Genomic DNA, 24,332 nt, shown 5'->3' with positions numbered 1-24,332 from the left:
AGCAGTGACTAAAATAAATGGTGCCAAATTTTTGCAGACAGTCTTGTTTAATTCAGAATATAATTAAAATCTCATGTAGCTTTATTGGTTTTAGTATCCAGCAGAGAAAAAATATTGAAACTCCAAGAGATTTTGAATTAAATAGCTACAACAGTTTTGTTTTATTAGCTCTGACTGTGTGAAAAAAAATTATAAGGACAACTTTGGAAAAATCTAGTTCTTTTAGAGCCCCAAATGACTTTTAAAACAATAAAACAAACTATAAAACCTACACAAGTGATATTAAAAATTATGTAGTTCAATAAATGTGACATTCACAAATGTGGTTGTAATTTTTTTTTTAACTATAGCAAAATGAACACGGATCTGACGTTTGGATTTAGAAGAGGTAAGTGTTACACAGCTTAACAGAATTAAGTGCTTCAGTTTGCTGGGGAGGATTATGTAGCTGAGTTGAAATGTTACACATTGCAATGCTTTTAAGATCTCCATCCACCTCACAGGGTCTGTGGCTGAATCAAAGAGAAGGATGATGCTTCTTTTTCCTGTAGTAATGATTTTTTCTCTAGCATTCTAATATCTACTTTTGGAAAGTTGTACATTTAGATCTTTTTGGCTGGTGGCTGAGCCCTGCACAGCATAAACTATAAACCTACTCTTTTTGAAGATGGAGAATGAAGGCTGGCTAGTGATTTACTGTAAAGGCACTAAATGAATTGGAGTAAGCATCTCAATTTCTCATTAGGTGGAAGGGGTCGTAAAAAGTAGAAAAACACAGATGAGAAGAAACATTTTGTGCAAAAATAATCATCACAGTTATCTGCTTAGTTCCCTGAGGTCCCAATCTTTGAAGACCCAAACATAACTTTTGAAGGCACCTTTGAGCTTCAGATAATAACTCTTTCTTTGTCCCCAAATCCTGCCCCTGTCCTTGGTATACAGAAGAGCACACTTTACTTTCATAGTCTCCCGGCCCCTGCCTGAATTCTCCGTCAGGCCACGTGATGAGGATTATGATCAGTGCAGAGGGCACAACATCGGACCAGACCACAGAGGGACCATCAATTTGCAACAGCCCTGCACGGATGGTGTCCAGGGGCAAGGCACTACCTGAACTCGTATGCAGACTTAATAATTAAAATAATTTTTACCTTAAAAAAATGAGACGGAGCTTTTATTTTCTAACATATAAAATCACACTTATTTTTTTAAGTTTTTACATTGAAAAACTTCAAACCTGTAGAGAAGGTGAAAGTAGTATGATGAATATCTGTATACTCTTCCCTTAAATTCACCAATGAATAAAATTCTAATTTGGTTCATCTCCCTCTTTATACAAACATGCGTGTGTGCCCATGTATATATATGTATGTATGTGTGTGTACTGAACTATTTAAAAGTAAGTTGCAGATATCATGACCCTTCACCCTTAAATACTTTAGCTTGCACCTCCCAAGAATAAGGATGTTTTACCCACAATATCAATATCACACCTAACACAATGAACATTAATTTAATAATGCCATCTAACATACAATTCATATTCAGTTTTTGCCCTATTCTCTCATAAAATGTCTTTTATAGTTTGTTTTTTTTTTTAAAAATCCAGAATCCAATCAATTGGGGTGATACAATGGAACCTGCGAAAATCCACATCCCCAACCAAACTCAACAGTTTTGGTGTCCACTGATGGTTTTTTCTTGAATGAATTAGTACATTTTCTGATTCTATCAATCTTTCTACATTTGTTAGCTGGCATTCTTCCAGCTGTACCACCCACCATCCCTTTCTCTCTCTAAGTACCACTATGGACAGTAATACTACGCACTGTTATAATGCATAATGTGTTTTTGACGCTTAAATCACCCCAAATTTGGCTAGGGGAAGACCCTCCAAGGCAGTTCCTGTTTTCTTTCTGTGCTTTCTGGCACAAGATGCCTCCAGCTACTTTGTACTTTTCCCACCCCAGACCTAGAATCAGCCACTTCTTGAAGGATCTACTTATACTATGAATAGGTCACGCATCCAGAAGGTCCAGTTCTCCAAATACTCACAAAGTATACGGCACATTCTCCCTCCAGCTCCACCTCTCTCTTCACAGACGGCCAATGCTATTAATTTTTTCATGGATCCTTCCAGAGATAGCTTATATAACAGAGAAAGGCACAGCTAAATATTCCTACCCTCTCCCAATATTTTAAGTCAAAGGATAGCATATTACACTCGCTGTTTGTCTGTGCTTGTAGCTGCTGTCTGTCAGCAGATTCTGAAAGATGCCTATGACTCCAGCCCAAAAAGATTAGGAACCTTTAGGTTAAGTTCCAAATGTTTCAGATGAGAAAAGCTCAAGGAAGGTGATCTGACCAAAGCTGCACTGACAAAACTCACATGCCATTCGCTGGACTTGGCTATTTGCCCCTCTCTAGGCTTTTCGACAACTACTCATTTTTCAAACATCGCTTCTGTGTGGAGTCCTTTCCCTTCCTGAAAACCTCCCCTCCCCCAAGTAGGTGTTGTCCCCTCGTTATAAGGTTTCAGATCATGATGCACTTCTCCTTCCTAGCACATACATAAGTCACTGTATTAAAATTTGTTTCCTGTCTCCGTGAGGACAGGAACTACATCTGTCTCGTTCACTGCTGGTACACAGTAGTTGCTCAACAAAAATGTGCGGAGTGAAACTCGAACTCAGGCCGTCTGGCTTCCAGTCCACTCTTCTTCCTACTACGATCTCACCGCGGTCGGAGAAATAGTTCCAAGACGTAAATAAAAAAATCTCCTCTGTAGAAAAAGCCGGGAAGTCTTTTCATTTCCACGATTAATGGAGGACCTTAGCAGAAACCGCTCACCGCGAGGTGTGACAACCGCAGGAGGGCGTCAATCAAGAAAGTGCCCCCTTGCCCCGCAGGCGAGTGGAGCTGCACAGAACCGAGGCCACACTGGGTAGCGTCAGGGCTTCAATAGAAAACACGTGCAAAACGGGAAAGCGGGGCTGCGCGCAGCTGCAACTCCCAGGACCCGGGACAGGGGACCTGGAGGAGTCCCCATCGGGTCTGAGATTACATGGCTTCTGCCTAGCGCCGTAGGATCCAGGTCTTCCCTTGATTCTTGCCCGAAGCGGCTTCTGCCAGCGTCCCCAGGGAAGTGGCCGAGTCTGGGGGCCCACAAATGAAATGGGCTGGAGCGGCCGGGAGTCTGGAGCACCTGAAGTCTAGTCGTCCTTACCCCACTGGGACGCAGCCCAGAGCCGTGGATCTCTCCCCTTGGAGCTGCCCCGGGAACCCAGGGCACCCTCTCTCGCTAGGAGCTCGGGGACGACCCGGGCAACAGCCAGTGCCACCGTTACTCCAGGGAGCTCGCCGGCCACGGAGGGTACTCTCAGGCCTGCGAAGGCGCGGCCCTGCAAGTGGCCTCCACGCCTGCCAGGTCCGATCCAGCTGCCCCTTGCCTGGGGCCGGCCGCCGCCCCCGGGCCCGGGCCTTGGACCAGCGCCCCGAGTGTCGGCAGAGACGCCTCCCCGCTGGGGCGAGGGCCGCTGGAGTCCGCCTCCCTGGCCGCTGCTTTCCTCGCGCCTCTTCCGACGGACGCGGCCCTGGGCTTCCTTCGAGGGCGTCCCGAGCCAGGGTGCCTGGAGCCCCGCGCGACGGCGGCGGCCCGGCCCCGGGGCGCGGGGTCCTCCGAGGCCTGGAGAGAACGCGTCCCAGGGGCGGGGAGCTCGGCCGGCGGGGGCGGGCCAAGGGTGGGGGCGGAGGCGGCTCCCGGGGCTCCGCGCCATTGGCCGCAGGGCCCGGCGGCAGGAAGGGGCCAGCGAGCGCGGCCCCACCCCGCGGCCGGCAGAGCCTATCGCCGGGAGCGCGGAGCGCGGATAAATGTAGCGCCGCGGCGCGGCCGGCAGCTCTCCGAGGGCCGGAGCGCGCGGAGCCATGCAGTACCCGCACCCCGGGCCGGCGGGCGCCGTGGGGGTGCCGCTGTACGCGCCCACGCCGCTGCTGCAGCCCGCGCACCCGACGCCCTTCTACATCGAGGACATCCTGGGCCGCGGGCCCGCCGCCCCCAGCCCCGCGCCCACGCTGCCGTCCCCCAACTCCTCCTTCACCAGCCTCGTGTCCTCCTACCGGACCCCGGTGTACGAGCCCACGCCGATCCACCCAGCCTTCTCGCACCACTCGGCCGCCGCGCTGGCCGCCGCCTACGGACCCGGCGGCTTCGGGGGCCCTCTCTACCCCTTCCCGCGGACGGTGAACGACTACACGCACGCCCTGCTCCGCCACGACCCCCTGGGTAAGGCGGCCGGGGTCATGGCGGGGCCGAGCCGGGGCGGCGGCGAGGAAGGCGCCACCCGGCAGGTGGCAGCGCCCAGGCGGCGGCGGGGGCGGAGGGGAGGCAATAGAAAGTTGCGGCAAAAGCGCTTGAAAAGCGGCTCTCGGGCGCGCGCGGGGCCAGGAGGCGCGGGCCCCGGCGGCGCGCGGCCGGCGCTGACCGCACGGTGACTCAGATTGGTTTCCCTACACCTTGCAGGCGTCGGGGCGCGCGGGCCCGGGCGAGACCTCGGGGCTGGCGGCCGAAGGCGGTCCTGGGGCGCGCGTGTCGCCCAGGGTGGGGCCTCCTTCGCTGGAGGGACGGGGAAGGGAGTGCCAAGGCGCCCGGGCCGGGCCCTGCGGGGCAGGGAGAGCTGCCGGCCCGGCGGGTTAAGGGGCTGGACCTGGTTCAACAAGCTTGTGCAGTGAAAGAGCCTGACCCTTTCCGTTCATACAGGAAATCTTGAGTTCTCGATAGGAGTAAATCTGGTTTCAGAAGCTGTTAAGTGTTTTCCTGGCTGCATGAAGCAGACCCTTCCCCCGGAGTAGTGCACGCTGCTGATTATTTTATCGACATCCTCAATACAGACAAATTCAGGAAACACTCGACTTCTGATAGCCGGGATCCGTTTTTCTGATATTGTTCATTTCCTCTGTGTGGGATGTGACTTTATGGCAGCTAAAATAACCGGTTGCTTCCTTTTTTTTTTTTTTTTTTTTTTTTGAGGCTGTTTTGCACCAGTCTGAAGCCTGACGTAAGCAAAATCTCGAAAAAAAAAAAACAATGCCAGCTTTCAAAGCGTTTAGGGGCAGGCCTGCAGACCCACTGAAGGACAGACGGACCGACGAGTCTTTGGAGTAGGAAGCGCAGCGCGGACTCGTTGGGCATATAGAATTTGCAGGACTTGTCCCCCTCAGTGTTGTCCCACTCAGTGCTTGGCCTAAGAAATAAGCCACCCATGATTGGCGCTCGGGGTGACCCTTGGCGCCCCCCCGCATCTGAAGCCCCCGGGTAAATAAGGAAATGGGGCTCCTGGCCTTGGACGACCAGGGTTTTAAATCGACTCCGTTATTTGTCTCTTCTGTAGGGACTCTGGAGACAAGTAACATTTTAATTAACATTTTAATGCCATCATTATTATGGTGCGGCCTCTAGGTCAGTCCTCCGCCCTCTTTCTCATCGTTAGAGAGACTTGGAGCGGATTATATTTTTGTTCTTTTTAAAACAGTTGTTGGATTGTAGTTTTGCTTCCAGCCTTCAGGGTTTGGTGGGCGGCCCGGCGTGGCACTGTCCTCCCGCTGCGGCCGGCGCGGGACCCTCCGCCGGGCCGGGCGCGGGGTGAGCGTTTTCACAGAGCGCGCCCTGGGTTTCCTTGGGTTACTGCTGGGACTGCGCAGGAGGAAGCAAAGGGTTTTTCGAGATAGACCAACAGGAAACACATTGACGGAAATGTTGCCATAGCCCACGGAGTGGCTTTAACTGGCGGCCCTCGCGGGCCGGGTGTGAAATCAGAGGAGGCCGCGGCGCCCTCGAGCCAGGATTGGAAGCTCCCCGCGCCGCCTAAGGCCGGCGCCCGGGCCCCGGGGCTCCGCGCGCAGCCAGGCTCCGCCGCCGGCCTGGATAGCGGAAAGTGCGGGTCACCAAGGGAGAGGTGGAAAAAGTTGTGTATAAATTCGAGAGCGATTTAGGTTAAAGAGGGCCCTGGTATTTTAAGCTCAGCCTATAGTGGATGTTCCTTTGGAGATCAAAAGATTTGTATGTTTGTGTCTAGCTATGGATATGATGGTTGGGGTGTGCGTGTGTGTACGCGAGTGTACAAGGGTAGTCTATGCGTATGCAGTGTAGGTGTGTGACGTCGGGTATTTCTGTGTCTCTGGGCCTGTGTGTGTATTGGTGGGAGCGTGTTGGGGTCATGTGTCGGTGGGTGTATGTGAACATGTCTGGTTGGATGTCCTCCTGCGTCCTCTCCCCCTCTTTGTTCACCCCCTGGGCCAGGGCGCTCCAGGACCTTCACTAATCCCTGCTCTTGCTGCCCGCAGGCAAACCCCTGCTCTGGAGCCCCTTCTTGCAGAGGCCTCTGCATAAAAGGAAAGGCGGCCAGGTGAGGTTCTCCAACGACCAGACCATCGAGCTGGAGAAGAAGTTCGAGACCCAGAAATACCTCTCCCCACCCGAGAGGAAGCGTCTGGCCAAGATGCTGCAGCTTAGCGAGAGACAGGTAAGCGCACCCGCGGGCCCGGAACAGGCTCCTGGGGAGGGGGTCGCGGGGCGGAAGAAAGTCGTGGAGCCACAGTGCGCCTTGGGCGCGTCGCGCCGCGCTGTCCAACACCTGGAGTGCTGGGCTGTGTGGCAGCCCGGGATCCGCTTCCCCCCTCCTCCCCAGGTCCCTGGGATTCTGGGCTTGTGGCAAGTTTTCTTTCTCTCTTTCCTGTAGGTCAAAACCTGGTTCCAGAATCGACGCGCTAAGTGGAGAAGACTAAAACAGGTATGGACATGGTTTTGTTTCTATGGAAATAAATATTTTTATCATGTTATCTCAATGCGAGGCCTGTTATAGGTTGTATGCAAAAGTCATTTGAGAGTCTATTTAACCTCTTCACCTTGATTAAAAAGGCAAATAGTCCTGCTGAAATTCAGGATGAGTTGCTCAGGCGGCAGTAATGCTAAAAGCACCTAATGCAGTTCCTATATCAATTATGCTTGGGTTTTCACACACTGGCTAGTAAAACTCCCGGCTAATTGTTTTATAAACCCCATATGTTGTTTATCTAATTAACGCAGGAAAGATAAAGTAATTGACAGTAAATGACTTAAGCAGTTATCTTTGGGAGAAAATTGTTTCTTTTATTTACACAGCCATAATAAAACCAGGCAGAGCTCAAGGGTAAATATAAGGAAATAAACACCTTTAGGTCTTGTTTGCACTGTTTTTAAAGAAGAATTAAATATCAAAGAGTTTAAAAATTATTTTTCCTCTAATGCCAGCTCATAAAATGAATATAAAAACATGTAAGAGAATATCCAAGCCTGTTTGGAAAGTAGCTTCAATTTTCTAACAGTCTTTCTTCCAATGACCTTGTTACGCAATAAGCGATAAAAAGTAAAGGGTAATTCAGTTTTTAAAGAAGCTGTATTGACTTAAAGCTAAAGATTTGTTTTTGATGTCCTAGTCTGGATATCTTCTCCAGAGTTATCTGACAATTGCTGAATTGTTCATTTGCCATTGTATATACAGTTTATAATAAATAAAATATTTTTGAAATAATAATACGAGTAGGGAAATTGGAAGCAGTGTGCGTTTCAAATTTAGTGATCATAACTTTTTCATTAAAAACAAGATGGTGTCACAGAGAACCTTTTGAAACAGAAAATAAAATTCCCATAATTTCATTATTCTAATATAATTTAAAAATTTTCAGATTCCCTTTCAGTCTGTGATCTTGCACATCTATTTGCTAAATACTTGCAAGCCTGGTGAATTTATTACTCTACTCTTACTTAAAAAAAAAACTTTAGCAGTATACCATAATATTTCTATATAGTGTTTATGTCCATTTTAGTCAGACATAGGATTAAAAGTTCACTAATGTACTTCATTCTCGGGCAAAGGCTTGACTGCAGTTTTCAAAGGACTTTTAAAATAGTGGTTCCTATGTAAGATGGGAATATTTTCTAGAGATTTCCCCCAGATTTTAAGTAAATTGTTGGTAATTTTCTCCCTTTTCAGTTGGCAACATTCTTCCAGTTCTGCATTTTTTTTCTTTTGCCGTGATTTTGTAACTTGGTACTCATATTTATGTGTATATGTTTATAAACTTACTCCAGAAAATCAATGAAAAAGCATTCGATCTAATCATTTTGAAACTTTATCCTTAATTCACTATTTAGCATTAATATTTTTTAAGTGTCTAGAAGACCCTGTTAATTGGCAAGGTTTAAATACTGAAGAATGAAGACTATATCTGTAGTGATCTGCTTTCTTTTTCCCCCTAAACTTTTAAGACTCTGGAGACCATGGGTCTGGGCTGGAGCTAAGTGTCCATTTGACATAATACATTTACAGTTATATTTGTGATTAGTTTTTCTTATCTGGCAAGAGTATAATTTTTCTCTGATAAGACAGGAACTTTACTTCTGCCAGAGTGAGAAAGAAGCACAAGTGTATATTTTCTGAATAAAAACATGATGGTTGAAAGCAACTAATAAACAAAAAGTTACAAAGATAGTAGAGGATGCAAAGACGTTTTAATTTGTCTCTCCCCTCTCCATATTTCCTGATCCTGCCAATCTCCATTTTCATCCTCTTCATCCAGGAGAACCCTCAAAGCAATAAAAAAGAAGAACTGGAAAGTTTGGACAATGCCTGCGACCAGAGGCAAGACTTGCCCAGTGAACAGAATGAAGGTGCTTTGGATAGCTCTCAATGCCCGCCCTCCCCTCGCTCCCAGGAAGACCTTGAATCAGAGATTTCAGAGGATTCCGATCAGGAAGTGGACATCGAGGGTGATAAAGGCTATTTTAATGCTGGATGATGACCGCCAACGTTGGCACGTTCAGAAAACTGGACTTGGGAATAACATTTGCTACAGAAAATCTCCATAGATGAACTGGAAAACCATATGAGAAAGGGAATCAATTTTCTGCTATTCTGGAAACCGAAAATATTTGGTGCACTGGCTAAATAACAAACTCACATTGAAAGCTGAATTTTGACTTAAAAAATAGTTTATGTACTGATTTTAGGTTGTATGATAAAGGGACGCCACTGATTAAATTCACCCCCCTTTTTAAAAAAGCAAATTGTTTTTCTATTTATAAAAAGTAATTGTGAACTTTCTTGTTAAAATTTTAAGTTATAACTTTAAAGATTTTAATAGAATCTTTTTGAATGACTTTTCTATAATCTGTATCTACATCCCACTTAGGGGAAAAGCAAAGGGGCACCCCAAATCCAGAGCTATGCCTTGGAACGGGGACCCACATTTCATGCAGCCTTGGAAAATTTTAAAAGGCAACATTCTTTTATATTACATTCTTATACTGCTGCCTTAAATCCAAACCCTTCTCGGAGCTCTTGTCTTGGGATGTGCGGGTTCTTTTTGTCCTGGAGATCAAGTTGATAATCTTACATGCTTGTTGTGCACTGTCACTTAGTACCTATTTGACCAAGGTGTTAAGTACAGTCCAATTCAAGCAGGGAAACTGACTCATCGGTGACTAAAATTAAGCACAGATGAACTAGAAGTAGCGGGTTAATTAAATGTAAGTAGATTGTAGATATTGTGTTTATCAAACAGTGTTTATAATGTGTATATATATATAATTGTTCACTGTAAAAAACATGGCCAAAATGTTTTTTTTTTTTTGAATGAGTAACTTGTCTATAAAATAAATCCGTCGGTGGGACGAACGACCTCGTCGGAACTCTCATTCTTTGATTAAAACAAACCCACAGCTTTGCTTCCAGCGCCTCGGGGCGCCTGGCGGGGTGTCTCGCTGGGGCTCCTGCAGCGGAGGCCCCGGGAGCGCGGTTCCGAGCGGCTGCCGGCGGGCTCGCACGTGGCTGGGGGATTCGGGCCTTTCCGGGCGTTTGCCGCGGGCCGGGCGTGTGCGCGTCGGGGCGGCGGGGATGGCTCCCGCCCGCGGACCCCGCGCCCGGTAGGTTCCAGCCCCGGGCGCGCCGGGCGGCGGGAAGAGCACCGTGGAGCGCGCGGCCGCCCGAGCGCCATCGATCCACCTCGGCTGGCCCGGGCCGCCGGCCTTGACCGGCGTGAGTCAACACTGCGTCAGCCCTGGGCGGCCGAGCCCGGGGCGGGGGGGCGGGGGGGTGGGGAGAGGGGGCTCCGTTTAGGGGGATGGGGGACCTGGCGGGGGGGGGGGGGGGGGGGTTGGGGGGGTGGGTCTCACGCTTCAGCTAGTTTCAGACTAACCTGCAGAGCTTGTTGAAGCTCAATGCCGGGCCCATCCCCAGAATTTCTGATTTGGTCGGTTTGCGGTGGGAGAAGGAATCTGTACTCTAACAAGAGCTCAGGTGATGTCACAGCTGCTGGTGGGGTACCACGCTTTGAGAACCACTGTTCTAAGGTGCTCCTTGTGTGGAAGAAGCAGGTGGGGCCGGCATTCCTCTCTCACCTGCTTCCCTCCTCCTGGTGCCCAGGAGGCAGGGAGCACTGAGAGGGAGGAAGGGGGAAGAAGAGGGAAGCTGGGCCTATGAAGTGGAGGGAGCAAGACTTTGATGGTTGAGGGGAGGGAGCAGGGTCGAGGAAGAAGTATTGAGGGATGGAGGAGAATGAAGGTGCTGAGGTGTGGGTGAGTGTGGGGCTGAGGAAGGGTGGGCTGAGGTTTCTGACTGGCCCAGGTATTGCTGGCCTCATCCAGCTGCTTGCCTGGCTGAGCCATCAGCTCCCTGACATTCCAGGAAAATGATGAGAGAGACCTGTGAGGGGAGAGGTCCAGAAATCTCTCCCTCCAGCCTAGGCCTCCATGGAGGCCTCTCATTGTGGAGCTCACTGCCTCCTGGCTGAGGTCCCATGAAGGAATGTCTCTGCCTCTGTCCTGGCTGACCAGGGCTGTGGCTCCTGGAACACGGGCACTCACGCGAGGAGAGAGTGAAAAAGTCATTGCTCTTCGGGGGTTGTCACATCTTACCTGTTAGATTCCCAGAAGGCCCCTGGAATTGCCTGTGACTTTAGAGTTCTGGGAACATCAGTCCTGGGTCCTTAAGCAGAGAGGTGTGCACAGGCCTGCAAGTTTAGAGGTTTGAGGTGGAGTTTTAGTTCTCTTTAGTGGCCTCAGTTCTCTCCTCTGTAGAATGAAGGTGGTCTGGTTGATCTACATGACCCTCCCCAGCCCCCATATTCCCACCTCAGTTCAAACACTTTGTTTCCCGTATTCTCTGTGTCCCCAAGCTTGGGTCCCAAAGTAGACATCCAGTGGGAGGGTCTCCTTTCCCATCAACTTCGGGCTCCGAGCTCCCTGACCCTGCCAGACAGGTTCCATCAAGGTTTCAAAGGTCATAATCAGTCTCGTTTGGAAATGGGACTGTCTGCATAGAGCCTGGGAGAACAGAAGGCTTGTGGGCCTAATATTGAATTAGAGCAATCTTGAAATCGGTGCATGCATGTTTCATTCCTGGAGATAACCTCTGGTTAATGTTTATTCTTGAGAATAATTGTATCGTGACTATCAAGCAGAGAAACACAGGCTTTTGTATTGATTGACACTAGAAGAGTTGAGGGGTGAAATCTCGTTTTAAAGTAGACAATTCTTGAAACCAGGCTGTTTTCCAATTTAAAGCTATTCCTAACTGTCTTCAAGGGGCTTGGATTCTGAATCTAGACATGTCCTTCTGAATGGAGAGGGCGTTACATGGAGAAAGCACAGCATGCTCAGGACACAGGCTGGCAGTAACTGTTTTCTAAAGTGCCCCATTGCAGATTGCCAATGAATATTTACAAATTCTTCCTACAATCCAGGCATTTTTCATTTGTTTGCCTTTTGGCTATTTCATGTTGAAGCAGCATGTATGACCTTTACAGCACAACTCCTGTCTTGTTTTTAACTCTTTTTATCAGGAGATTCAACTCGAAAACGGTTATCATTTAGCAGAAAGACAAACAGAAAAGCACATTTTTGTAAGCAAAACGTTAATGATTGGAAGAATTGCCCTAATTTCACCATGACAGTGTGTGATTAATCCCTTGGGTCGTGTACTTATACTTTCAGTTATTCAGTTGGTTGGTCTTTGATATTCAGAACCCTTTCTAACTTAATAGGATATTGATTTTGCTGGATGATGTACTTTGACTCTTTAAACAATGTCACTTTTAGAGATGACTGGGCTGCTGTGTAGTATTTTATTTAGAGAACTATTGCATAAGGTTTCTTTTTCTTACTTTTTATAGTTTTCTCAGGGTGAAAGCTGATAAGACATCTTGTGGGAAAAGAGGAAACCATCTCCGATAGTGAAAGTACCTACTCTCTTTCAACATTTCTGACAAACTTTTTTTTTTGTGGTTTCATTGCTGTGAATATTCATTTTAGTTAACGGGGGCAGGGCAGGGATTCAAGAAAATATATTTGGGGGGGCCGGCCCCCGTGGCCGAGTGGTTAAGTTTGGGCACTCTGCTTCAGCGGCCCAGGGTTTCGCCGGTTCGAATCCTGGGCGTGGACACGGCACTGCTCATCAAGCTATGCTGAGGCAGCGTCCCACATGCCACAACTAGAAGGACCCACAACTAAAAATACACAACTATGTACCGGGGGGCTTTGGGAGAAAAAGGAAAAATAAAATCTTTAAAAAAATATATATATATATTCGGACTTGAAGGAAATGCACGTTGCTGGAGACAGGCGGCACCTACTAAAATTCCCGTTTCAGTTATACTGCCTCGTGGAACATGACAAACGCAGAAGCTCACCCTTCTGATTTTTCTTCAAAATCTAATCATCAATGATGCTTTAAATCTGTGTTTGGCAGTGATATTTATGTGACTACTGACGACAAGAGAAGGTGGAAAACTAAACAGTCACTCAGGATGCTTCTAAATGGTTAGAGTTTATCTTGCAGTAAAAATAATCAGATGTTGTACTGACATTTACTTTTCATCCCGTTTGGGTTTCATGAAATTCCAGCTGGACTCTGTATTTGTGTAATCTCATTTTGCCCCTGGATACATTTTTGGCTATTGTTGTTGAATGGAAATGAGAAGCACTTTGGGGATTTCTTCCACTCACCAAAGTATCTGAGATCCAAGGTCTGCAGAACAGCAGCTACCCCTTCAGATGTGGCTGAACCCTTTCTCAGGAATGACACCCTTGTGGATAAAAGCGGGGCTGGAAGTCAGGCAGGTGACTCCCCTACACCTCCCTTGCCGGTTGGGGGCCTTGGGAAACATGAATTCTCAGCCTCAGTTCCTAAAGAGGTGGGTGGTTCACCTGAGAGGAGGCATCAATACCTGGCACACAACAGGCGCCAAGGGTTAGCTAGAAAAGCTGGAAAGCCCCCACGGATTCCCTCCTTTTGAGGCAGCTCTTTGATTCGCAGTTGCAGGCGGGAAACCTCTTCAGTCGGATGTACACAAACCTCCCCAGACAATAGAGACGGCTGCGGGGAGGAGACCTTGGAGCTGGCGAAGGCATTTCCTGTCTGCGGAGGATCTTGACTTTGGAGCATCCGGCGGTCGCCGCGAGGTTTTCGAGGCCGCAGAAGACTTTCTCGTGTAGCTGCTTAAAAAAAAAAAAAAAAAAAAAAAAAGTCGTTGCTAGTTTCAAGCGATTTTTAGATGCAAGCCAATGAGACAATTTCTCACTTAAATAAAGAAAAACTTTTAAAGCATATTTTCTAACCATTAGAATTTTTTCTAATTTGGATGGGGAGTTTGATATTATTCAAAATCTTAAATATTCGAAAATCTCGTCACTCTCCAAAGACTACCACAGGAAAGGATTAACTGTCACCCCATCTCCCCCCCCCCCGCCCCCCCGCCCCCCGTAGATACTTGCAGGAAGGGAAGTGCCTAATGAGTTAGTGTCTATTACACTTGTGTATGTTTTTCTTTTAGAATTTAATTATGCCCTTCATCCTTCCTTGCCTCTCCACTTCTTTTTATTCATTCCCTTTCTCCTTTCCCCCCTCCTTCTCAGGGTTCCTCTTCCTCGTTCAGTTTATTTCCCCTTTAAGAGTAGAAAATGACCAATCCTTATTCTTTAGATGTCACAATGCGGGCCAAGATTTTCTTCAAATATAGAGAAATTTTCAGCTTTCAGGTGGAAATCCTGTTTGAGGGAGATGTTGCTCCAGTCCTAATACACTGCGCCCATCCCTCCAAGGACGCTTCTTTAGTTCTGCTTTTTTTTTTTTGGACCAGGCTAAGCAATAATCGTGATAATGATAATAGAGGAGTAATAATACTTGTTTCCCCAGGGGGCACGCACTTGTTGCACTGGGGTGTAGTGGGGCTGACCAAGAGATGCTGCAAAGAGGATGCCATGGCAGAACTTTCCAGCGGCTCCCAATGCAGAGAAAAGGAAATGAAATGCTGTTCCAGGGAGAGAGATGATGGTGTTCACAGACCTGGGAGTGAAAGCGGGCAGGGACTACGGATGACTAGACTCTTCAGAGGTTTTTGGGTTCCAGCATTTTGGAGAAGGGATTATGGGCGATCCTCTCTCCCTCCAGTCATGCAGAGCTCTCTGCGTTGGTGTCTGCTGTTTCCTCTACCTGGCACTCTCGTCCCGTCCCCTTGGCTGGCTCCCTCACCTCCCGCAGGCTTGGCCTTCCCTAGCCATCCCACTTAAAATCCCAACCCTCTCTTCCCTATTCCCCTCCCACAATTTACTTTCTCTATTTCCCTTATAACCATGGGATGTAATATTTTTTGCTTATTTATTTATTATTTATCTCTCATTGAAATGTTAATGCCACGAGGGCAGGGATTTTTGTCTGTCTTGTGTATTGCTAAATATCTCCAGCCTGACACAATAATAGGGGCTCGATAAGTAGGTGTCGAATGAACATATACTGAGCACTTATGATGTACTAAACGTTATGTAAGTCCTTCACTACTTTCTATCATTTAATTCTCACAAAAATCCTGTAACGTGGATACTGTTATGGACCTCGTTTTCCAGATAAGGAAACATGGAGAAGGTTAGCCCAAGGCCTCAGGTACTATACCGGTCAATGTTGCAATGTGAACTTTCTCATTTACTGTTGTACCCTTCAGAAAGTGTCAAGCCAGGTCTCGCTCTAGCTGTCAGAAGAGAGTTGAGGGTTTTTGTTCATTTTATGTAATCTTTTTTGCCTTAATTCAAGTCTAGTAGTAAATCTGGAAGGGATTACAATACAATACGTATAGGGGATATGCAATTTCTGTATATGTAGCACATTATTCTATTACACAAAGAAACTAATAAACTGACTGGAGCACCATTTCCAGTTTTCTGAGGAAATGAGCATATAAAATACACTTTATATCTCTCAAAGTGTTAAAAAAAAAAAAGTCTGCTTCTGGTCCATGTGATTTGGTGTTCCCATTATATAATCTGTTTAGTATCGTTATATTTCTTCTTCATCTGACCCCTTGACGCATGTTCCACAAGGGCCTCTGAACATATAGCAGCGCAGTGGCTTACCCTGGAGTCCCCGGCATCTAGCACTGTGTTTGGCATGCAGCCAGCTTTTAATAAATACTGTACTGCAGAATGAAAGTGAAAACCATATGCCCTCCCCAGCAGAGAGGAGAGACATTTCCCTCCCTCTCCAGCCTTGCACTCTCATTAAAGTTCCTACTTCTTGGCCCCCAGAAACACAGCTTCCCTGGATGGCCTCAGGAGCCCAGCAGAAAGCACAGGAAGGGCAGCACATGCAGGAGAGAGAGTCTTGGCTGGGCTTGGGCATGGGTGGGGGGAGGACATGGTTAGGTCTGTTGAAGCCTGAGCAACCACTGAAAGAAGATGTTCTCCCCGCTCTCTTTACCCACATGAATTTTAAGAGGAAGTGCTTCTGTGGGTTTATATTGGCCATCTTTCCCTTCAGATTTGGTTGTTTCATTCAATTTCCAATTCACACTTCTCAATTTCGACTAAGAGTTTTGTTTAAAGTATACCTAGTTTACTGAAAAATGACGCTGTTGAGAGTAGCCTGTTATTACTGCTATTTGTATCAGCATCATCCGTTTAGCAAATGGAAGCAGGAAACCCAAATGTTTTTAAATGATTTCTTTAAGTATTTCACGAATTGCAAAGAAGTAAATGTAGAAGGAACATAAAATGTGTTTGTTTCACACCCTGGTTCAAAGTTTTAGCTCTCTTTAGCTGCTTATGGAATTTGCATTACTACAGACTTTCCATTAATTGTAAATTAGACCAGACTAATTTAATAAATGTTTAAAAAATGGCCCCTGAGTGCAGGTTCGGACGTCCAGAGGAAGTGGTTTCTTAGACACCTGCCTCCCATCTATTGACTCGATGGTATGTAGGGGGAAGGGAGCGAGATACTTATGATGATGTATGATGCTGTTGGTTAGCTAATTGAAGGTAAAGTTTTTAGCTTCACAAAGCAATTACCTGATCTCATTAAGGTCTTTAAAATCACCCAAATACCATTTTGCCTGAAGCACCTGCCCTTGTTTAGGTGTTATTTCAGGCATTGAGAAAAACACAATGCTAATGGTAACCAGGGAATTTAAGCCTGCAATTTTTGGAATATATTGTTCTGAATCTTAGCCATTATTCTGTATTATCCGTCCTGTCTGAACATGGGATACTAAAATATATTTTCATTTGTATGGTGTTTTACTTTTCCAAAAGTTTTTTAAAGAATCATGTTTACAAAATGTGTTTTTTCACAGATGGCTTTTTTAAATAGATGTTGTTGATTTTACTTTTGTTTTGATTTTTAAGCAAACTTCTTATTGAACTTACCTACAAAAATGTTCACAAAATGAATGCAGTGTGTAACTGGAATCTGTATGCTGACACAGAGGTACTGGGTCCCAAGAAGCCCCCTTAATGCCCCCTCTGGGTCACTGTCCCCACTGCCGCCCCAAGGGATGCCGCTATCCTGATTCCAAACAGCATTGATTCCTATCCTGATTTTTGAACTTTATATAAATAGAATCATGCATATGTCCTGTTTTGTCGCTGACTTCTTTAGTTTACTTTTTTGTTGGTAAAATTCATCCATGTTGTGTGACATGTGTTCATTCCAATTGCTGTGTAGTAGTTGATTGTATGAATTTTCCTGCTACTTTAAATAATCCACCTGAACGTAAAAACTCAGGCAGAAAGACCTGGGACATCGTTAAGAAACAAATGTGGCAACCCTTTGCCCATCAGGAGGGCTGGGAATATTAGTAACTATGCTACTATCTATTTTTTCCATTCAGGGGCGTTAAATTTTTTAAAAAAATTCTTCTAAAGGCAACTTTCAAAGATTAATTTGTGTTGTTACACATAGTTGTTCATGATAAGAAAGTTAAGTAAGGAGTCAAAGAGAGCAAAAAAGAACCTCAAATTTATTTTAATTCTGGACATAAGATCTCTCTGTAGTTATAGTAGTTTTATGCAATAATTTTAGGAATTTAGTTTGCATCCTCCTCCACTTTTACGTTCCTGATACTTTGCAGTTTATAATATGAAGGTGCTATGAAAAGATGGCCTGGTTTTGACCCCTGGATTTGCTAAGTAGCGGTGTGACTTTGAACATGTCACGTAACCTCTCTGAGTCTGTTTCTTCATCCTACAGTGAGGGCCTTGGCCCAGTGGTGTAGTGGGTAAGTTGGAGTGCTCTTCTTCAGTGGCCTGGGGTTCGCAGGTTCGGATCCCTGTCACAGGTTTGGATCCCTAGCACAGACCTACACACCGCTTGACAAGCCACGCTGTGGCAGGTGTCTCACATATAAAATAGAGGAAGGTGGGCACAGATGCTAGCTCAGGGCCAGTCTTCTTCTTCTTCAGAACAACGAGAGCCTTGGACTGGGTCATCTTTGGTGTTGCATTTAACACTAAGATGCTACATTTTTCTGATCTATATCTTTCTAAAGAACACATTAATGTCCTAAATTAGGGAAAGTGCCCAGAAATGCCTTGGAATCTTCATAGACCTTTTCTACCATCATCTAAGAGTAGTTTTTATTCAACTTCGTTTCCTGTTTTTATTGCTAGAGTTATGACAGTTTGTTTGCTACTATCTGCCTTGTAGATAAGGGCTATTTCAGTTGCATAAGGATTAAATAGGCTTGAGTGGACTGCACCAGGACCTGATCTTTTTTATCTACCTATCTATCTATCTATCATCTATCTAAAATCATGTTAATTTTTCTTTGTTGTGAAAGCCATACATTCTCAATGTGAAATATTTGAAAAATAAAGAAAGTGTGTAGAAGAAAACAACAATCACCACTAATCCCACCATTTAAGAATTAAAGTCTATGGAAACTTTAGGACATTTTCTTCAGTTGTTTCCCCACGTTTCTATGTATAATAATTTTAAATTTTGACATTTTTTATCTTAAAATTATTTTTGAATAGTTGAAAATGGTTAAAAATGTAAGTAGTACATGGTGTCGGGCCGGTGGCTCAGTGGTTAACTGCACATGTTCTGCTTCGGTGGCCCGGGGTTCGCTGGTTTGGATCCAGGGTGCTGACATAGCACGGCTTGTCAAGCCATGCTGTGGTAGGTGTCCCACGTATAAAGTAGAGGAAGATGGGCATGGATGTTAGCTCAGGGCCAGTCTTCCTCAGCCAAAAGAGGAGGATTGGCGGCAGATGTTAGCTCAGGGCTAATCTTCCTCAAAAAAAAAAAACCCAAAACAATGTAAATAGTACAAAAGGTAATATAGTAAAAAGTAAGCGTCCCTCGTCTCCCTCTCTGCCTGCCCCTGGCCCTCTGGTTCACCATCAGAGGCAATCTCTTAGTGATGTCCTTGGTATTTTTCCAGCTATGGTCTATAGACATACAGTAGTGTCCCTCTCTCATACGTGATTTCGCTTTTTGCCGTTTCAGTTACCTGTGGTCAATGGCAGTCTGAAAATATTAAGTGGAAAATTCCAGAAATAAACAATTCATGTCTTAAATTGTGCAGCATTGTGAGTAACATGATGAAATCTCGAGCTGTCCTGCTGCAACTCAGGGATGCCACGTCACAGTGCCGATGTCACTCACCTCACTTCCTCTCATCACGTAGGCGCTGTATCATCTCACATCGTCACAAGAAGAAGGGTGAGTAGCCTACAATAAGATATTTTGAGAGAGGCTACATTCACCTAACTTTTGTTACAATATATTGTTATAATTGTTCTACTTTGCTATTAGTTATTGTTGTTATTCTCTTACTGTGCCTAATTTATAAATTAAACCTTATCATAGGAATATATGTATAGGAAAAAAACATAGTATCTGTAGGGTTCGGTACTTCTTCAGTTCAGGCACCACTGGCGTTCTTGGACTGTGCCCCCTTGGAATGGAGACGGGGGGCACTACTGTACTAGCACCTTTGCAAGTATCTCCTTCTCCTCTGCTCAGTACAAGTCATAATGTACTGTACATTCTTTTCTATATCTTGCTTTTTTCTCTTAGCAATAGACCTTAAAGATTGTCCCATATCAGTATAGATAGAACTTTTCTTTCCCTTTTTCTTTGTGGCTGGCTGGATTGTATGCCATTTTATGCCTGAATTCTAACTGATTTGATGTACATTTAGGTTTTTTTCAGCCTTTTGCTATTGCAAGCAATGCTGCAATAAATATCTTGTATACATGTCATTTCTGCTCTCATGTATCTAGGACAAATTCCTAGAAGTGGAATTGCTAGGTCAAGTAGTATGTGCATTTTTTATCTAGGTAGGTATTGCCAGTTCGCTTCCTATGTTTTATCGTAATTGAGGTTACATGGAATGTAAAATTTTATTTCCTATGTTTAAAATATTTTTAAAATATTTAAAAATATTTTAAAAATTTTATATAGATATTTTGTTTTATAAATATCGTTTTGATGGTTGCGTAATGTATTCTTATGTAATGATACCATAATTTTTTAATTCTCTTAGCGTTAGGTTGTATAACATTGTTTTGTTGTTATAAAATTTTCTAAAAGGAGCACAGTTTACCTCCATTTCAGTTTAATTCCTTCCAGAGTACATTTATGGAAAATGATTCATTGAGCCAAAGGGATGACTATTTGATAAATATTGTGAATTGTTTCCTGGGAAAGTTCTATTAATTTACATCAGGGGAGAACAAGGCTCATTTTACCATACCTTTACTGACAAGGAATGCTTTTTTTCTAATCTTTCTTAATGGTACAAGAGGAGAAGGATATATTATAATTTTGTGTTTAATTTTTCTTTTTAGGGGGTGGGAGAAGATTGGTCCTGAGCTAATATCTGTTGCCAATCTCCCTCTTTTTGCTTGAGGAAGATTGTCACTGAGCTAACATCTGTGCCAGCTTCCCTCTATATTGTTTGTATGTGGGACGCTGACACAGCATGGCTTGGTGAGTGGTGTGTAGGTCTGTGCCCAGGATGCGAACCCTGGGCTGCCAAAGTGGAGCATGTGAACTTAACCACTACACCACAGGGCTGGCTCCTATGTTTAATTTTTTTATTATTAAAAATCGAGTTATTTTATATGCTCTTTATTTCTTTTTCTTCTTTATCATATTGTCTTTCATGCCTTAATCCATTTCTTATTGATTTATTTGAAGTCTTTATGTTGGAGGATATGACTTTTTGTCTTATTTATACAGAAATATTTCTCGGTTTCTAAAAAATGTGCTCGTAATTTTGATGCAAAGAATTTTGTGTAGTTAAATGTAGCAATAGCTTCTTGATGATTTCTTTTCTTTCTCTTAAGCTTAGAAAGTCTTTCCTCAGGTCAGTCCTGTGGCCAAGTGGTTAAGATCTCGCACTCTGCTTCAGCGGCCCAGGGTTTTGCTGGTTCGGATCCCGGATGTGGCCCTGGCACTGCTCATCAAGCCATTCTGAGGCAGCATCCCACATGCCACAGACAGAAGGACCCACAACTGAAATATACAACTAAGTACTGGGGGGACTTGGGGAGAAGAAGGAAAAATAAAAAAAAATAAAATAAAATCTTAAAAAAAAGTCTTTCCTCACTCAGAGAGCAAATGCGCATCCACCTGCATTAAAAGATTTCTCTCTGGACTCTTCCTTTTCCCTCCCTCCCTCCCTCCTTGCGCCTTTCTCTCTACATTTAACTCTTAATCCGCCTGGAGTTTATTTTGCCCCACGGTATGAAGTAAGGAACCAAATAAAAATTTCCCTCTAATATCTAACCAAGTGTCCCATTTATTCAATAATTTTTTGGGCTCTTTTCCAATATTAAGTGTCTAGAAACATGTTGGTTTCTGGACTAATTATAGTGTTCTTACAACGTGGTTTCTGGATTCCATATATCTGTGGCTGGGCTTAATGACTCGAGCTTGCTTTCTGCAGCAGCAGGATGAGAGCTCCTGCACATCCTTACACACATTTGGCTTTCTCCTTCTTCCATGGCACGGGCTGGCTTTTTGAAGAGATAACAGCTAGCATCAGATTCTACCCTATCCGGGTCTTCCTGTTCATTACTCTTGCACCACACGTGAAAGGACTGTCAGAATGTACAAAGCACCAAACTTAAAAAGCACAGAACTTAGGAAGTTTTATGTGACTCACTGTTGAATCATCTGACATGGAGGAGCAGGTGCCCTGCCTTCCACTCCGTTCATATTTTAAATTATACTATTTCAGCATTGCATTAGGCAAAACCTTAGATTAAAAAAATAGCTAACACTTACTGGAGGCTTATATTTTCTCCATTTTTTCAAATCTTCATTAATGTTCTCAGTAAAATATTTTCTAGATCTAATTCATACTCAACAAATTTTTAATTTGAGGAAAAATTCACATAACATGAAGTTAACCATTTTAAAGTGAACAATTCAGTGGCATTTAGTACTTTCACAATGTTGTGCAATCATCACGTTTATTCTCTTCCAAAAACATTTCCATTACTCCAAAATAAGACCCTGTACCCATTAAGCAGTCACTTCCCATTTTCTCTTCCCCCCCAGCCCCTAGTAACTACCAATCTACGTTCTGTCTCTATGGGTTTGCCTATTCTGGATATTTCACATAAATAGAATAATACAATATGTGGTCTTTTTTGTCTAGCTTCTAAAACATTACAATAATGTTTTCCAGGTTTATCCGTGTTGTAGCATGTATCAATACTTCATTCCTTTTTGTGCCTGAATAATATTCTATTGTATGTATATACCACAATTTGTTTATCCATTTGTCAGTTGTTAGATATTTGAGTTGTTTCCACCCATTGGCTATTGTGAATGGTGCTGCTATGAACATGTGTGTACATGTATTTATTTGAGTACCTGTTTTCAATTCTTTTGGGTATATCCCTAGGAGTGGAATTGCTGGGTCGTGTGGTAATTCTATATTTAACTATTGGAGGGACTGCCAAACTGTTTTCTTTAGTGGCTGTACCATTTTACGTTCTCACTGGCAATGCATGAGGATTCCAATTGCTCCATCCTCCCCAACACTTGTTGTTTTCTTTTTTTTTTTTTTGATTATAGCCATCCTTGTGGGTGTGAAGTGGTTATCTCATTGTGGTTTTGATTTGCATTTCTCTAATGACTAATGATGTTGAGCATCTTTTAATGTGCTTATTTGCAACTTGAATATCTTCTTTGGACAAATGTCTATTCAAGTCCTTTGCCCATTCTTTTTTTTTTTTTCTCTTAAAGGTTTCATTTTTCCTTTTTCTCCCCAAAGCCCCCTGGTACACAGTTGTATATTTTTAGTTGTGGGTCCTTCTAGTTGTGGCATGTGGGATGCCGCCTCAGCATGGCTTGACAAGAGGTGCCATGTCCGTGCCCAGGATCCGAACTGGCAAAACCCTGGACCACTGAAGCGGGGCGAACGAACTTAACCACTCGACCATGGGGCCAGCCCCCCCCCTTTTTTTTTTAAAAAAGATTTTACCTTTGCCCATTCTTAAGTTTGCTTGTTTGTCTTTTTGTTGTTGAGTTGTAAGAGTTCTTTACATATTCTGGAAAACTAATTATACAATTCACTAGATCTTTATCAGATATATGAATTGCAGGTACTTTCTCCCATTCTGTAGGTTGTCTTTTTCACTTTCTTGATAACGTACTTGGACACACAAATTGGATGAAGTTCAACCTATCCATTTTTCTTTTGTTGCCTATGCTTTTGGTGTCATATCTGAAAATCTGTTGCCAAATCCAAGGTCATATAGATTTAGCCCTAAGTTTTCTTCTAAGAATTTTATGAGTCGGGCTCTTACATCTGGGTCATTGCTACATTTTGAGTTCATTCTTGTAAATGGGGTGAGCTAGGAGTCCAACTTCATTCATTTGCAGGCAGATATCCGGTTGTCCCAGCACCACTTGTTGAGGAAATTATTCTTTCCCCATTGAATGGTCTTAGCACCCCTGTTGAAGATCAATTGGCCATAGATGCGTGGGTTTGTTTCTGGACTCTCAATTCTATTCCATTGGTCTATATGTCTATCTTTGTGCTAGTACCACACTGTTTTGATTACTGTAGCTTCGTGGTTAAGTTTTGAAATGGGAAATTGTGAGTCTTCCAACTTTGTTCTTCTTTTTCAGTATTGTTTTGGCTGAGGGTTTATTATATGCCGGATACTACTGTAAACCTTAGCACACACATTATGTTCTATAATTCATGTGACAACTCTGTAATGTAGATATTAATATCCACATTTTACAGATTAAGTGATTTGGCCAAGGTTACAGATGGGTTAGTAGATCTAGGATTAAAACTAAGATTATCTAACTCTAGAGCTTACTTTCTTAAGAATTACGTATACTAACTCCGTCAAAGATGATGGACCACTGGAGCTTCATAACATCGTTTTCTTTAGGTAAAAGGTTAGAAATCTATTTGTACTGGTGAACATTTCTCAATTGGTAACCTACAGTCTGGCTGACCTGGTAATAGATATACTGAAACCCGTTTTTCCTTTCACATTTAGTACTTAATTTTTCTAAGGTTTGTGACTGCTCAGACAGTTTTGCATCCTCCTCTGCCTTCCTCTTTTTGTGATCTTATTTTTTCAGATGGATGTTTTGAGGTTATTTTCTATTTTGAGAAAATTACACAAATCTGATTTATTAACACGACAGCTCCAAAGTGGTTCCTGTTGAAGCACTCCACCTTGTCAATCCTGGAGGCTCCAGCCAGTCTCCTTCAGTGGACAAGAAACTACTGAGTCTGGTTGATGCTCCATAATGGGTTTTGAACTAAACTGTTGTTGAATGAAACCTCAACCTTCTTAGATGTATCAAAGCAAATATACAAATGAAGATTTTACCATCATAAGCATGCATGACATTAAAAGCAAATACATGATATATATTATCTTGGCAAGCTGTTTCTATATCTTTGATGTAGTATTTATTGTTTATTTAATTTTTACGTGCAGTAAAATTCACTCTTTGCTGTTTGCTTCTGTGAGTTTTGAT

At 44.0% G+C, this 24,332-nt stretch overlaps 1 protein-coding gene and 1 long non-coding RNA gene across 2 annotated transcripts in view; one reads left to right on the top strand and one right to left on the bottom strand.

The window, feature by feature from the left end:
• Positions 1-3,771: 3,771 nt before the first annotated feature.
• On the top strand, positions 3,772-9,714 carry HHEX (hematopoietically expressed homeobox). Its single transcript, XM_001917212.5, has 4 exons — positions 3,772-4,282; positions 6,340-6,518; positions 6,735-6,785; positions 8,614-9,714. Exons 1-4 carry the CDS (start codon positions 3,925-3,927, stop codon positions 8,830-8,832), a joined length of 807 nt encoding a protein of 268 aa, XP_001917247.2. The 5' UTR covers positions 3,772-3,924; the 3' UTR covers positions 8,833-9,714.
• Positions 9,715-12,840: 3,126 nt separating this feature from the next.
• LOC138923372 (uncharacterized) overlaps positions 12,841-24,332 on the bottom strand; it is a 46,597-nt gene continuing 35,105 nt past the window's right edge. Inside the window, exon 3 of the long non-coding RNA XR_011436886.1 lies at positions 12,841-13,525. This is a non-coding gene — a long non-coding RNA (uncharacterized lncRNA). The remainder of the gene's footprint in view (positions 13,526-24,332) is intronic.

Source organism: Equus caballus, chromosome 1 (genome assembly GCF_041296265.1).
Source record: "Equus caballus isolate H_3958 breed thoroughbred chromosome 1, TB-T2T, whole genome shotgun sequence".
Classification (NCBI taxonomy): Eukaryota; Metazoa; Chordata; class Mammalia; order Perissodactyla; family Equidae; genus Equus; species Equus caballus.
The sequence above is the reverse complement of the archived record's forward strand: the minus strand, read 5'-3'. Positions and strand labels throughout refer to the sequence as shown.